We start from the raw sequence: 15467 nt of genomic DNA, 5'->3' as shown, positions 1-15467 counted from the left end.
CGGCGCTTAGCCGCATCGAAAGGGCTGATCCGCACCAAGCGGTGAACACCATTACCCTCTTTCAGATAACCATAGGCAAAAGGACCCCGCACCGCGAAGGTTACGCTCTTGATACCCGCTTCTTCTCCGTCCAACCGGTCAAGCAATTCGATGCTGAAATCGTTTTGCTCGGACCAGCGCAAATACATGCGCAGCAACATCTCCGCCCAATCCTGGGACTCGGTGCCCCCTGCCCCCGGATGCAGGGTCACGATGGCGCTTTTCTCGTCGTCCTCACCGGATAGCTTCAGCTGTAGGTCGAGGCGAGGAAGGTGATCTTCCAGACGATCCAGAAAGGACCCCAATTGGTCGTCCACTTCTCCCTCCGCTAACAGCTCACGCCACAGCTCAATCTCTTCGGCATCGTCGAGAAGGCCGTTCAAGGTTTCCTGCTGCCGCTCCAAGCCACGGCGCTCTCGCAAGACGGTAGCGCTATGCTCGGTATCGTCCCAAAAACCGGGTTGCCCCATTTCGTGATCGATTTCGGCGAGTTTGTCTGCTAGAGGAACCCGTTCAAAGATACCCCCGAAGGTTCTCGATCTGGTGACTGTAGCGGTCTAATCTCTGCTGTGATTCAGCTGGATTCATGTCTCCCTCCTAGAGCGGCGGACTATAGCAAAAGCCAGTAGCAGACCGCAGAAAGCTGGTGTCAAACCCGGGTATCGAGTGTAGGGGCTCAGGTCCTGGCGACCGGTCACGGAGACGGCTAAGACTCCCTCTTCGTCCTCTCCCAGCCGGGCCAAGATTTCCCCTTCGGACCCAATTAGACCGGAGATTCCCGTTATCGCCGACCGGAGCAAGGGGCGGCGATTTTCCGCCGCCCGAAAGCGGGCTGCACGAAATAGCTGTGCTCGGGCTGCCGACGTACCGTACCAGGCATCATTACTACCGGAGGCGAGCAAAGTCGCTCCGGCTCTCACCGCTGCCGCCGCTTCCTGGGGAAACACCACCTCATAGCAAATCCCAACGGCGATTCGTTCCTGTCCCCAGCGCAGTAAAGGCTGACCTTCCCCGGCTTGGAAGTCGCCCGCACTCCGAGCCAACCTCCCGACCAAGGGAAACAGATCCTTGAGCGGTACGAACTCTCCCCAAGGCACCAACTTCCGCTTGTCGTAGCGCTCCACTCTCCCGCCGGGGGAAAGCAGGAAAGCGGAGTTGAAGGTTCCTCCATCGGTCGCGTTGTGAGGAGAATTGAACAGCACCGGACAACCGGCGCTATTGAGCGCTTCCAGGTCACGGCGCAGCCGCTGGTCCCCGGAGGGAGAGTCGAACTCGAAGGGCCAGGCAGCACTCTCCGGCCACAGGAGAAGAGCTCCCGGCTCATCGCAAGCCTGGCGGGATTGGGTCAACACCTTGCTGTAATTACGGAAGATCTCCTCCCATTCGGGCTGGGCAGCATTGGCGATGTTGGGCTGCAGAAGACGTACCGGCGAGCCCTCTGCCGTCACTTTCGACTCGGCCTCTGACCTCCCCTGAGCCCACGCCAAAGCCAGAGGCACCAGGGAAACGACCAATGCCACCACGAGCCAGCGCCACCGTTTCTCAGCGATCGCCAGGGCGCATCCGCCCTGCAGGAACAGCAGCAGAAAAGAAACTCCCAAAGCCCCACCGAAAGCCGAGAAAAGTAGAGCTCCGGGAAGGTCCGTCCAAGCATAGGCAGCCAAGTTCCAAGGGAAGCCCTCTAGAAACCAGGTCCTCAGCCACTCTACGGCGACCCAGGCTGCGGGCACACCCACCAACGCTCGTAGCCCTCCCCGACGCCAGGCGGTGGCCCCGAGCACCGCAAACAGAGCGCGGTACAGCCCAAGATACAAGGCGACCCCCAATAGGAGCCCGAAGGACACAAGCGACGGCAGGCCGCCATAGGACTGTAGGGTGTGGGCGATCCAGGGAATAGAAGTCAACCATGCGGCGACTCCATGCACCCATCCCAGCATCGCGGGGCGCCAAAGACCTGGGGTACTCAGAGTCCAGAAGAAGGGAATCAGGGAGGCGAAAGAAAATAGCAGCCAAGTTTCGCGAGAAAACGATAACCCCCAGAGAATCCCGCTTCCAGCAGCCAGGGCGATGGCGATAGGAAAGCGAAAACCCTTGGGGGTGGCAGGTACCTTCCTGGAAGGGAGCCGATGCACCGTCAGCTGGTTATCCAGGATTCCAGCTTGAAGGTCTGTCGAACTCGTTCAGCGACGTCCGCAGCTGCCGGACGGGTTGTAAAAGGGCCTATCCTCACCCGGTACATCGTCTGATCCTCGACTTGTATGGGCGAGAGAAAGGCACCATACCCAGCATCCAAGAGCTGTTGGAGCACCTTTCGGGCTTGCCTTCGCTCACGTACCGAAAGTACTTGAACAAACAGGTCACCGGTTGAAGGTGCAGCGGGCTGGCGAGCACTGGCCCTGGGAATAGCTGGATTCGCCGCCTTGGGGGGATCCTCCTGCACCTTCTTTCTCTTGATCGGGGCAGGGGGAGGTGGCGACACGTCCAAGGCTCGTTGCGGATCTCCACCAAGGTCTTCGATGAGCGTGGTTTTGGGATCCCCATCGAGTACCACTTCCTGCAGGTCTTCCGACTCCTGATTCTCGGAATCAGAGAAGAAGGTGAATTCCTCTAGGCCGTCCTCCGTAGGAGGCTGTTCTTCGGCCAGCATAGCCATGGGATCTGGTGGTACCGCCAGCTGTCCTCCTCGACCGGCCCATAGGCCAGCGAAAAAGGCGCTCAACATGCACACTAGAAGAATGACAAAGGCGACCAGAACTTGGCGGTTGGTCAGCGCGATTTCGTAATAACTGGCTTCGTCCGGTTCGTGCACGGGGATCTTTCCTTTCGCCAACGGCCCGCAATATTCTGGATCAGTTTGTCGTCGGGGAAATTGAGGGGCGGGCCGCCTGCCTCCGCCTAAGTATAGATCGTCATTAACTTTTCTTCCAACCGGACGGTCCCCGCGAGGGTTGGGGGGAGAGAGAGAAACTCTCTAGACCAGGAACTGGAGTCCTTCCTTTTCACCAAATTCGTCGCGAGGCGCCGAAGGTGCCGGTCGACTCAAGGAAGAAAGGGATTTCTGCCTCGCAGGCCGAGTTGCCCTCTGCCCCGCAGCAGAACGTTGGAGAGAAAGAAGGGCTAAGAAGACAGGCGAGACAGAAAGACCTCCGGGGCACTGGTCTCTTTGGGGGCAATGACCGCCAAACTCACGTCGTCTTGAGCAGCCTCCTCGCCCAAGTGCCGGTCCAGGGCACCCAGAACCCGCTGCGCCACTTCCTTGGGAGAGCTGCCCTCCGCCAGGAAGGCACAGACCCGGTCAAAGCCAAAGGCCTCCCCATTCTTCTCGTCTACCGCCTCTGCCAAACCATTCGTGTCGAGGAGCAATAGATCGCCGGTCCCCAACGTGACCGTGGAGCTCTCCGCCGGGAGATCTAATTTGAGTCCCGAGGGAAGTCCCCCCCTCCCCCAACTCTTCCAAGCTCCCATCGGGGCGGCGCAGCCAAGGATACGGGTGGCCTGCACAAACCCACTCTAGGACTCCGGTGGCAGGCTCATAGATAGTGAAAAATAGCGTCATGAACGCACGCCGGTCGGCCGTCAGGCAAGGACGACGGTTCAGCAACGAAACAACCTTGACGGGATCCGGATCCAAGTCCATCGCGACCCCGAGAATTACTTTGGCGGTTGCCGTGGGTAAGCCAGCCGCCATGCCGTGCCCGCTGGCATCTCCAATAATGAAGGCCATTCGGCCATCGGGAAGACTGGAGAAGTCGTAGAAATCTTCACCGACAGCCGTCGCGGTGGGATAGCTGTGGCTCACCTCCACCCCTGGCAGCGAGATTTTGCCGTCCGGCAGCAAACCCCTTTGCAGCTGACGAGCCACCGCCAACTCATCCCTGACCCTCACTCGATCGACCAATTCCACCATCAGCAGAAAAACCAGCAAGCCGATGGAGGTGAGGAGCCAAGCCGGGGAGAGTTTGAAGGACAGGCCCAAGAACAGGTCTCGTCCGGTGTACCACAGCCCCCTAGCGCCTCCTGGACGCCACTCTGTTCCCGGTTCAGGTGGCCAATCGCTTCCCCCGCATCGCGCTGAAAAAGGCGACGCACATCTTCGCCACGCGCATTTCCTGCGTAGGCGGATACGAAGCGGCGCAACCCACTCACTCGGTTGCCGATCGGCTGAAGCGCTTTCCGAGGGTGACTCACGATGACTCATATGAATCTACACCCTTCGAAGTTCCACAGAAATCTTCATGGAGGATGACAATCTCACCGAATTCTTATTGGCGGGCTCGGCACCCTTCAGGAGAAAAGAGGCTCGGGGAAGTGGATGCCAAGATCGAAGCTGGAGGAATCTGAACCAGCTCCAGGAGCCTTGCCGGTCCGGTGACTTCGACGATCTCGGTGGGCCAAGGTTTGCGGCGGAAAGTCACCAGGGAGGCAGGAAACTCCGCGCTCCTATCGAATCCAACCCGCAGGAGAAAGTCCTCTTCTGGCCCTACCTCGCTGATCTCATCCGTCGGGCCCCGCATCCCGGCGACCGCCTCCGCGGTTGCCGCAAAGGCAGTCCGCCAACCCGGCTCCAGCCCTGGTTCAGCTAGAACTCTTTGCACCAGCTCCTCCAAGATCTCTGGCTGCTGCCGCCAAACAGGGCTTGCCAACAAACCCGGTGCAGCGATGAGAGACCTCAGGCACAGATCCCAGGGAGGCGAGTCCTGGATGGACTCCAGACAAAGCAGGAAAGGAGCCGTGGGGCTCAGGGGAGCCAGAGCACAACTCTGCTCCAGGGCGTGGACTGACCATGAAGCGCCCTGGTTGAGGCTCTCGACCCCAGCGGCCAACCAAAGGGAAGAGACCCCGGTAGCGGTGGTGGCGCTATCCAATAGGCGGAGCGCCGGAGCCGTGACTTCCCCGCGATGAATACTTCCCAACACATCCCTTTGCGCCCAAGCTGCTCGAGCTGTGTAGAGAGAGAAAAGAGGATCGAGTCTCGAGGCGGTCTCCAGGTGGTGTCGCTGTCCCTGGAGAGTCTGTGCCTCCGAGGCTCGTTCGTAATGCCATTGCGCCCGCAACAGTGGAGAACAGACGATCAGGGCCAATACCGCATAGAACAGCCATAGTGGCCCACTGCGCCACCGACTGGCCTCGAGCTCCCCTAGCGCAGACCTGGGCCAGGCGGCCAAAAAAGCTCCTAGAGTCAAAGCCAAACCTATCGGTAGGGCTGCCACAGCTAAGGGAGCCCCTCCCAGGCTCACCACCCCAAAACCGGCCAACCCTAGTAGAGCTGCACAGGCCAGAGGGCGGTCCTTGGCGGAAGCGAAAGGTCGCTTGACCAGAACCACGGCGACAAGGATGACGAGAAGTAGCGCTGGCAGGCCCAGCTCGTATCCTAGTTGCAAAGGCAGACTATGCAAGTCCCCAACGATTTCTTCGGGAGGATTGATCCCCGGCTGGGGCTGAAGGTGCTCGGCCAGGGTCCAGGGAACAGAGCCGGGTCCCTGCCCCAGCCAGAGATTTTCCAATAAACCTCGAAAGCCCCCTTGCCAATAGGTCCAGCGAGCCAGTAGGGAGCTGTCTTGAAAATGGGCCAAACCCCGCCAGCGGGGCAAAGCCACGGCTATGGCGAGCAGTAGGAAAAGGCCCAAACCCTTCAACAAACCCCGGCACCGACTCGAACCAAGCCTTAGCCTCCAGGGAGAGCTCTGGCCTTCGAGGCTCTCCTTCCACGCAGAGGGGCCTTTGGATCCAATCTCCAGGGCGTAGGCGGCTATCCCCACTTCCAAGGCCAACCCCAAGCCACCGAGCAACGATCGGCTCGCCGCCACCGCTGCCGCTCCCAGCACCGCAGCTGTCACCGCCCACCACCGCCCCGAGCCGGGGCGCCGGACCCCCAGGACGGCCAAAGGCAGGAGCAGCACCAGCCAGGCTGCTAAATACGTATGATGCCCGAGGGGCGCACCGGCTCGTAAAGAGCCTCCTCCGTAGTAGTCCCACAAACACCACCCAGCGATACCGGCGACCACAGCGCTCACTGCCGCCAGACCTCTGCGTAGACTCGCCTGGCCGCGCCAACAATGGGCCACTGCAGCCGGCAGCAGGAGGAAGCTCGGCAAGAGGACCAATGGCAGAACACCGGCCCGCCGCACCGGGGAGAGCCACCAGCTCATGGCGACCGCGATCAGCAGCAGAGCCAAGAGCTTGCGATTGGGAGCCCCCAGACCTAGAGGGTCCCTCCAATGGTGGCGACCGAGGTAAGAGAACAATACGACGGAAACCAAGGCCGCCACTGCACCGGACCAGCTTCCCCCTCCGGAGAAAGTACCCATCCAAGCAGCAAACAGCCCGAGTAGAAGGGCCGGCAGCAGCGGCAAGATCCAAGACATCACCGGGGGGACGTCTCCTCGGTCCGCTGCGAAACCCGCTGGAGGACCCGCTGCCATTGACGCCGCTGGCGCAGGGGTGCCCACTCAGGGTCTTGCTCGAGGCTGAGGCGGTCTGTGGGACCGCTAGCGACCGCCTTCTCCAGCGCCTCGAAGGCAGGCTCATACCGGCCCCACCGGGTAAAGGCTTTGGCCAGCTTGAACTGAGCACCGCGGTGCTGGGGATTAATCTCGAGAGCAATTTGCAGCAGAGCCACCTCCCGTTCGAAATCGCGGCGATCCCGAAACCTCTGGGCTAGTGAAGCGTGAATCTGAACGAAGGCATGGGAGAGCCGTCGACGGGCCGAGCTGGCCACTTCCGAGTCTTCCCCTCGAACCAGGCGACGGAGATTCTCGATCTGCAACTCCGCCAAAGACCTTCCGGCAGGGAGACCAACTCGCTGCTGCGCCATTTCTCGAACCAGTGATCGAAGCGAGTCTCGAATACCTCTTCCTGCCGGGTCAATTTCTGTTGCCGAGCACGGGCTTCGGAAACGTCCTTGGAGCGCCGCAGTGCAGCCGCCTCCAGGCGCGGTGCCGCGACGTCCAGCCAAGGGGAAAAATCTTCGACGATCTCTTCGAAGCGCAGCAGAGCGGCCAGCGAATCGCCCTCGTCTCGAGCCGTCTCCGCTTTTCCCAAAGCCGCTTCGAAGCGTTCCCTAAACCAAGCGAGGTCGGCCTTCTGGAGGCCTCCCGCTACAGCCCTGAGGCTCATCCAAATCAGGGCTTCGGTAGCGACCTCTGGAGGCATCCACTGATGCCCTCCCTCGAAATGGGCCAGTCGGTGATTCGCCCCGATCTTCTCTAGCTCTCGATCCAGGCGCCGCATCTCTTGGTAGTTGAAGTCTGTCGATCCGGCGACGCCGAAATAGGCGAAGGGGAGATCTTCCTGAAGCCCTGGCCCCACTTCCGGTAAACCACCTCCGCAGCCGATGATCCCCGCGACGTTTCCCTTCAGGGCTAGCCCGAAGATCCACGCTACTCGTGAAGTGCCGGAAAATCCCGCCAAGTAGAGCCTCGGCGGGTCCACCGAGACCAAGCGAGGAAGATCCTTGAGCAGGGCATCCACCGCTGACTGGTTGCGTACAAAAGCGTCTGAGCTATCACTGAGGGTGCCGTAGGAGCTCACCAACACGTAACCGAGCTCCTCGGCTCCTGGGCGAAAGTTCTCCAGGGCCGAGACGGCACGGCCGCGAGGATCCATGATCACCACCACTGGCCACTGGCGGTCCGTTCGGTAAGTCGTCGGCAGGTAGAGAGCGTAGCTCTGAGCCGAGTCGCTCAGGCTGACGATCTCGGGAATCACCTTACCTAGAGGTAATTTTATTTGTTTTTTCTTGGTCAGCTCATCGGAAGCCAAAGAGGTCGGAGCTGTTTGAACTGCGAAATCGACAGCGTTCAAGCTTCGAGCCTTCAAAGACATCAGCAGGCAGCAACCGGTGAGAACGAGGAGCACGGCACGATTCATCATGAGGGACCTCCAGCTAGAGCCTCCGCCGACGGCGCCTGAAACAGGTGATACTGATTCAACTGCTCACTGCGACCATCCGCCAGAAAGCGATCTTTCGAGCGCAAGCCCAAATGTCCCTCCCAGGCTTCCTGCTCCATTTCGGACACTGCATGACAATAGCGAACCACCCCTGGTTCATTCCCCCAGCGAAGAAGAACATCTCCTTCCTCCAGCCTCTCTTGGGCGATGGGCTGCTCCGCACCGTGATTGAATTCCTCCCAGGGAAGGATCCGCCGCTGAAAACGTTGGTCGAGGCCGAACCGCCACACCGACACTGCGAGCACCCCTCCCGGTGCCAGGCGGTTGCTGAGAGACCGTAGCAGCCGAAGTCGGAGGTCTGCGCCGGGAACATGGTGCAGCAATCCGAAGACCGCAATCAGGGAGAAGCGCTCCGTCGACCAAATCGGATCCCCCGTTTCCACCAACAGATCCCAAGGGCTCAGCCGCAGGTCTTGGAGACCCGCCAGGCGGTCGGCCGCCGTGGCCAACAGCTCTTCACTGGAGTCGATGCCCCAGTAGGAGAAAGGTGCGTCCCACTGCTGCTGCAACAACGTACCGAAACGGCCGTTACCGCAGGCAACGTCCAACACTCGCAAGGGACTTAGAGGGGAAGATCCGCCCCTTGGCTGTACCGTCGGAGCTCCCGCCTTAGCCTTTGCCTGGGCCCCGGTCTGCATTGTGGTTTGGGCACCGGTCTGGAGTCCGCGCCGAGATCTAGCCCCGAGCCGACGCGCCGTCGTCAACACGCGAGCCCACCCTCCCCAGGGGGCACTGCGAGTGTTGCTAAAACCCTCCGCTTGGCGACGGTAGAAGCGTCGGTTGATCTCGCCGAGAGCTTGTCGAGTCTGTTCATCCATGGTTGGCGCATCCTACGCGACAGCCACCACCTTGCGGACCCCGCTCCTGGAACTTTCGTCAAAGGAAACCGACGCAAGAGGCAAGCCGTTGCTACAATCCGCTGCGGGACGACGACCGCCATGAGCCACTTCAACTATGAATTTCGACCGGAGCTCTACCTAACGGAGCTCAAAGCGGTGATCCGTGAGGTGGAAGAGCTCGAGATTCTCGAGCCGAAGCTCCTCGACCGCATCGTGCGGCGGCACCCAAAGGGGGGGAAGGCGGTCTTCTCCAAAAGCGAGATCATCCGCGGCTACCGATGGTTGGCGCTCCAGGAAGGCCGCGACCCGGAGGCAGGAAATTTTATCGCTCGAATGCGCAAGAAACCCATCCGGACTCTCAGCGGAGTCGCTCCCGTCACCGTTCTCACCAAGCCTTTTCCCCCCCTGCCCGGGGAAGTGCATCTTCTGCCCCAATGACGTGCGGATGCCCAAGAGCTACTTGTCCAACGAACCCGGTGCTCAGCGTGCCGCCAATCACGCCTTCGACCCCTACCTGCAAACCTATTTCCGCCTGCGCACCTTTCACAACACAGGCCACCGGGTCGACAAAGTGGAGCTCATCGTTCTCGGCGGCACCTGGTCCTTTTATCCGGAGGAGTACCAGATCTGGTTCGTCAAGAGATGCTTCGATGCTCTCAACGATTTCGGTTTCCGGGAAGATCCGGAGGAAATTCGGAACGATAGCGCCTTGGGATTTGACGAACTGGACAAAGAGATCGATGGCTCGGCACTAGAAGAGACCTACAACCAAGTGGTCTCCGGGTATCTACGGGAAAGACAGGAGGGGCAGCTCCTACCGCCGGCAGAAAGCGCCACCTGGTCGGAGCTGGAATCTGTGCAGGAGCTCAATGAGGGACGCCCAGCTCGCTGTGTCGGCCTGGTACTGGAAACACGGCCGGACCATATCTCCCCCGAAGAGGTAAAGCGGCTCCGTCGCCTGGGAGCCACCAAGGTTCAAATTGGTTTCCAGAGCTTGTCCGACGAGGTTCTTGCCGCCAACAAACGAGGCCACGATGTCGCCGCTACCCGCCGGGCCATGGTGTTGCTCCGCCAAGGCGGCTTCAAGTTGCACGCCCACTGGATGCCCAATCTCTACGGTTCCTCCCCCAGCGCAGATGTGGAAGATTTTCAGCGTCTATTCGCTGACCCGGATTTTCGTCCCGACGAGCTCAAAATCTATCCCTGCAGCCTCATCGAGAGCGCCGAGCTGATGAGCTACTACCGCAACGGCTCCTGGCAACCCTACGACGAGCAAGAACTTTTAGAAGTTCTGGTTCGGTGCTTGGAGCTCACTCCGGAATATTGCCGCCTGACGCGCATCATTCGCGACATCCCCTCTCAAGACATCCTGGCGGGCAACAAGCTCACCAACTTTCGCCAGCTGGCGGAACAAGAGCTCACCCGTCGAGGCGGCAAATCCCGCGATATTCGAAGCCGCGAAGTGCGCGGTAGACCGGTGGAAGACGGGGATCTGTCCCTGCAAGCGGTGGAATACCAGACTCCCGTAGGGCGAGAAGTTTTTCTTCAATTCGTGACCGCAGACGACTGCCTAGCGGGCTTTCTTCGCCTATCCCTACCCGTGCAACCCTCGTTCATCGAGGAAATCGCCACCAGCGCGATGATCCGGGAAATTCATGTCTATGGCGCCCTGGCGGGGCTGGGCAAAGAAGCTGGAGTCAAGGCCCAACACCGAGGCTTGGGCCGACGCCTCACGGAGGAAGCGGAGCGTCGCGCTGCCGCAGCCGGCTTCAGCGATTTGGCAGTGATTTCTTCCGTGGGAACCCGTCATTACTATCGCGGTCTTGGCTTCGAAGACGGCAAGCTCTACCAACACCGTTGGATCGGGAGTACCGCGCCGGTATCCGCCGAGGTCGAAGCTTCCACCTCCTAAAGGCCCAGCCAACATCGAGTGGTAAAACGCTCCCCACAAGCAGCCCCCCTTTGATCCCAGACCCGGGTTTTGTATCCTTAGCCTTCCGGCAAGTCGTGGACAAGGTAAAGCGACGCCTGCTTGCCATAGATCGATTTGTGCGGATCGCGAATTCGGACTAACATCCCAGCGGCATTGGGTCGCCGAAGCGGCAATAGATTTCTAACCGCTAAGCGTCCAGGCACCGACAAAGATTCCCACAGCGAAGGACAAAACTTCCAAGATGTGTGCGCATATTCTCGTTACTGGCGGGGCTGGGTTCATTGGCTCCCACCTAAGTCGCCGGCTTCTCGGCCGGGGCGACCGCGTGACGGTTCTCGACAATTTCAACGATTTCTATGATCCGCAGCTCAAGCGCCGCAATATCTCGGCCTTCTTAGACAATGGCGACTATCGCCTGGTCGAGGGAGATATCCGAGATACGTCCCTGGTGGATCAGCTATTTGCCGACAGCGGCTTCGATGGCGTGGTTCACCTGGCTGCAAGAGCCGGCGTCCGCCCCAGCCTGGAACAGCCGATTCTCTATGAGCAAGTCAACTGCATCGGCACCCTGAACCTGCTGGAAGCGGCCCGGCGCCACGGCCCGGAAGTGTTCACTTTTGGCTCGTCTTCCTCGGTCTATGGAATCAACGAGAAAGTCCCCTTCTCGGAAGAGGACGAGGTCAACCTCCCTATCAGTCCTTACGCCACCACCAAGAGAGCCGGAGAGCTGATGTGTTTCAACTACCATCACCTCTACGGCATGCGCATCTCCTGCTTGCGCTTTTTCACCGTCTACGGACCCGGTCAACGGCCGGAGATGGCGATTCACAAATTCACCAATTTGCTCGCCCATGGCAAGACCATCCCCATGTTTGGAGATGGCTCCAGCCGGCGCGACTACACTTTCATCGACGACATTATCGATGGAGTGGTGGCTGCTCTGGACCGGGCCCCCGGCTTCGAGATCTTCAATCTAGGAGGAGCAGAGACCACCTCCTTGGCGGATCTGGTCAGCTGGTTGGCGGAGGATCTGGGAGTGGAAGCTCAAATCAAGCGCCACCCGGACCAACCCGGCGACGTCCCAATCACCTATGCGGAAGTCAGCAAAGCGGCCAGGCTGCTGGATTACTCACCCAAGGTACCGATTCGGGACGGCCTCCGGCGTTTCGTGAAATGGTACCGCTCCAACGAGTCGCAAGCCTCGCTGCCGGGAGCTTCGCGACAGGGAAACTCTGATTGATGCTCGGCTCCTGGAGGCTCGGTTTACCGACCGGGAATCTCCTTGCCTCAGGAGGCATCGATCTCAGCACTGAATAACAACCTTGGGAATGACGGCTAGAAGATGAATATCTGCGTTATTGGAAGCGGTTACGTCGGCCTGGTAACGGGCGCATGTCTCGCCGACTTCGGCATGAACGTCGTTGGAGTCGATAAGGACGTGGCGAAAGTCGAGTCCCTGAACCGGGGGGAAATCCCCATCTATGAACCGGGGCTCGCCTCCATTGTGCGCAAGAACATGGAAGCTGGGCGTCTCGGCTTTACGACGGATCTCGGCCCATCTATTCAAGCAGCCGAAGTTATCTTCATCGCCGTCGGCACTCCTTCCCAGGAAGATGGCTCTGCCGATCTGCGGTTCGTGCGCCAGGTCGCATCCTCTATCGGCGAGTTTCTCAACGGTTACAAGGTCATCGTCACGAAAAGCACGGTACCTATCGGTACCGGCAAGATCGTCGAAGACCTAGTCCGCAAGGAGGCAGGACCGGCCTCTCGGTTCGCCGTCGTCAGCAACCCGGAGTTTCTGCGAGAAGGCTCGGCCATCGAAGACTTCATGAATCCTGATCGGGTCGTCGTGGGGACCCGGGACCCACGGGCCGCAGAGATCATGTTGGCTCTGTACTCGCCTCTGCGGGTAGCTGATGTGCCCTTTGTTCTCACCGACGTGGAGAGCGCAGAGTTGATCAAGTACGCCTCCAACGGGTTTCTCGCCACCAAGATTTCTTTTATCAATGAGATCGCCCACCTCTGCGAGGCTTTGGGAGCCAACGTTGAAGTCGTGGCCCGAGGGATGGGTCTGGATCAACGGATCGGGCCTCGATTTCTCCACCCTGGGCCGGGTTTCGGCGGCTCCTGCTTCCCCAAAGACACCCGAGCTGTCGCCCAGATTGCCCAGGACAACGGACTCAAATTCCGCATCATCGATGCAGTCCTAGAGGCCAACGACGCCACGACTCAGCGCATGGTCACCAAAATCGATCAGGCCTTCGAAGGCCTCCAGGGAAAGACCGTCGCTGTGCTAGGTCTGTCCTTCAAGCCGGAAACCGACGATATTCGAGAATCTCCGGCGTTGGCGATCATTCGCGGATTGCTCCGTCGAGGGGCGCAGGTTCGGGCCTTCGACCCAGCGGCCATGGACGCGACTCGTAAGGAGATTCCAGAGATTACCTATTGTGCTGGCTCCTATGAAGCCGCCGAGGGCTCCGACGGGCTGGTCATTCTCACCGAGTGGAATCAGTTCCGTGCTCTCGAAATGGATCGACTGGCCGCAGTTCTCCGCCGACCTCTGATCGTCGACTTGCGCAATATCTATGAGTCAGAACAAGTCGCCTCGGCGGGCTTTGACTACATTTCCATCGGCCGCCCGGCGGGTAATCCATCCGCTGAGAGCAGGGGGCATGCTCCAGAAGCTCAAATAGAAGAGGTGAATTCGTGACCACTACCCTGATCACCGGTGGCGCCGGCTTTCTCGGCTCACATCTCTGCGACCGCTTCCTCTCTGAGGGCCATCGCGTGATCTGTGTCGACAACTTCGTCACCGGCCGCAAAGGAAATATTCAGCACCTTCTGGAACGGGAGGATTTCCGCTTCCTCGAACACGACGTCTCGAACCCTTTCGAGATCGACGAGCCGGTGCGCCACGTCTTGCACTTTGCTTCTCCGGCCAGTCCCATCGACTACCTCGAGCTGCCAATTCAGACCCTCAAGGTAGGCTCCCTCGGCACCCACAATACTCTTGGGCTGGCACGGGCTCACGGAGCCAGCTACCTCCTTGCTTCGACTTCGGAAGTCTACGGCGACCCGCTGGTTCACCCCCAACCGGAAACCTATTGGGGCAACGTCAATCCCGTCGGCCCCAGAGGGGTCTACGACGAAGCCAAGCGATTCGCCGAGGCCATGGTGACGGCATACCACCGGGTTCACGGACTCGACATCCGCATCATTCGCATCTTCAATACCTACGGCCCCCGCATGCGGCTGCGGGACGGTCGAGTGGTTCCCGCTTTCGTGCAGCAAGCCCTCGAAGGAAGCCCCCTGACCGTTTTCGGCGACGGCCAACAGACCCGCTCCTTTTGCTACGTATCCGACCTGGTCGAGGGAATCTTTCGACTTCTCATGAGCGGAGTCACCGAACCGGTGAATATTGGCAACCCTCAGGAAATGACGATCCTCGACTTCGCAGAAACCATCGTCCGGTGTACAGATTCATCCAGCGAGGTGAGCTTTCACGACCTGCCTGTGGATGACCCCAAGACTCGGCAGCCTGACATCACCAAGGCCCGACAGCTCCTCGGCTGGGAGCCGAAGGTGGGGCTTGCAGAGGGTCTTGGCAAGACGATTCGTTTCTTCCAAGGGGTCATCGAGGCGGACAAATCGGAGACCTCATGACGGCTTCTATTCAATGCGCTCGTTGCCTGAAAACAACCTCGCCCCTCGACCGAGCTCCCATGCCAGGGCCTCTGGGGCAAGAGATTCTTGCGGGTACCTGCCATGAGTGTTGGACCGAATGGCAGGGCATGGAAGTCATGGTGATCAACGAGCTGAAGCTCAATTTCATGGACCCCAAGGCCCAGGACGTTCTTGCCCAACACCTATGCGAATTCCTCCAGCTAAAACCCCAGGCCGCCCCTGAAAAAGAAACAGGTGAAGGAACGGGCGATAGGTCACCGTGAGCCAATCCGATGATTCTGCCTCCTCTGCGCCGGGTCTGAACCGCGCACTGATCCGGTTCTCCCTTTTCATCTTGCTTCTTGTCGGCGGCTTCGTAGCCCTGCGGTGGACCCCTCTCGCGGAATATGCCAACAAAGAGTGGATCATCTCCACTCTCCAGCAGCTGAGACAAAGCTGGTGGGCCCCCCTGGTCTTTGTGGGAATCTATGGAGCCCTCTGTCCCCTGGGTATGCCTACGACGCCGCTGATGGCCGCCGGAGCTATCGTCTTCGGTTTGGGATTTGGCTCCCTCTACAACTTCTTGGGCTCCATTCTCGGTGCCGCCACCAGTTTCTTTCTCGCCAGGGGCCTAGGCCACGACCTGGTGCTGCATCTTTTTGGGGATCGATTGAAGCGTTTCGAGAAAACTCTGGCTCGACACAGCTTTTGGTCGATTGTTCGAGTGCGTTTCTTGCCCGTCCCGTTCCCCATCGTCAACTTCGGATCTGCTCTTATGGGAGTCAATGCGGTCACCTTTTTGGTCGCTACGGCGCTAGGCATGCTCATTCCGGTTCCCTTGTGGACCTATTTCTGGTCCGCCATCTTGGGCGCCGCGGCGGGTGAAGGCAGCCAAGCGGGACGAAATGTCGCCGTAGCCCTCGGACTTTTCTTGTTTTTGAGCTTCGCGCCCAAACTCTGGACTGGCTATCGGCGCAAGAAACGCCTGCAGGATCTTCGCCAGAAGAGACAGCGTTAGCCAGACATCTTGAGGCAGAGGTTCA

The 15467-nt window shown here is 59.7% G+C and overlaps 2 protein-coding genes and 1 pseudogene across 3 annotated transcripts in view; 2 read left to right on the top strand and 1 right to left on the bottom strand.

Moving 5' to 3' along the window:
• appbp2 (amyloid beta precursor protein (cytoplasmic tail) binding protein 2) overlaps window positions 1–15467 on the bottom strand; it is a 121434-nt gene that overhangs the window by 94915 nt on the left and 11052 nt on the right. The gene's annotated exons all lie outside the window — the stretch shown is intronic.
• Window positions 12104–13471, top strand: LOC133598397 (UDP-glucose 6-dehydrogenase-like). Its single transcript, XM_061951102.1, has one exon. The coding sequence runs from the start codon at window positions 12104–12106 to the stop codon at window positions 13469–13471; it is 1368 nt and encodes a 455-aa protein (XP_061807086.1).
• On the top strand, window positions 13474–14424 carry LOC133598398 (UDP-glucuronic acid decarboxylase 1 pseudogene; annotated as a pseudogene).

The sequence above is a fragment of the Nerophis lumbriciformis genome, linkage group LG30 (genome assembly GCF_033978685.3).
Source record: "Nerophis lumbriciformis linkage group LG30, RoL_Nlum_v2.1, whole genome shotgun sequence".
In the NCBI taxonomy this organism is placed as follows: Eukaryota; Metazoa; Chordata; class Actinopteri; order Syngnathiformes; family Syngnathidae; genus Nerophis; species Nerophis lumbriciformis.
Note: the sequence above shows the minus strand (reverse complement) of the source record. Positions and strands in the feature narration are given on the sequence as shown.

What these genes read in the sequence shown, in the direction of transcription:
- LOC133598397 (XM_061951102.1), top strand. Translation starts at nt 12,104, where the DNA reads ATGAATATCTGCGTTATTGGAAGCGGTTACGTCGGCCTGGTAACGGGC.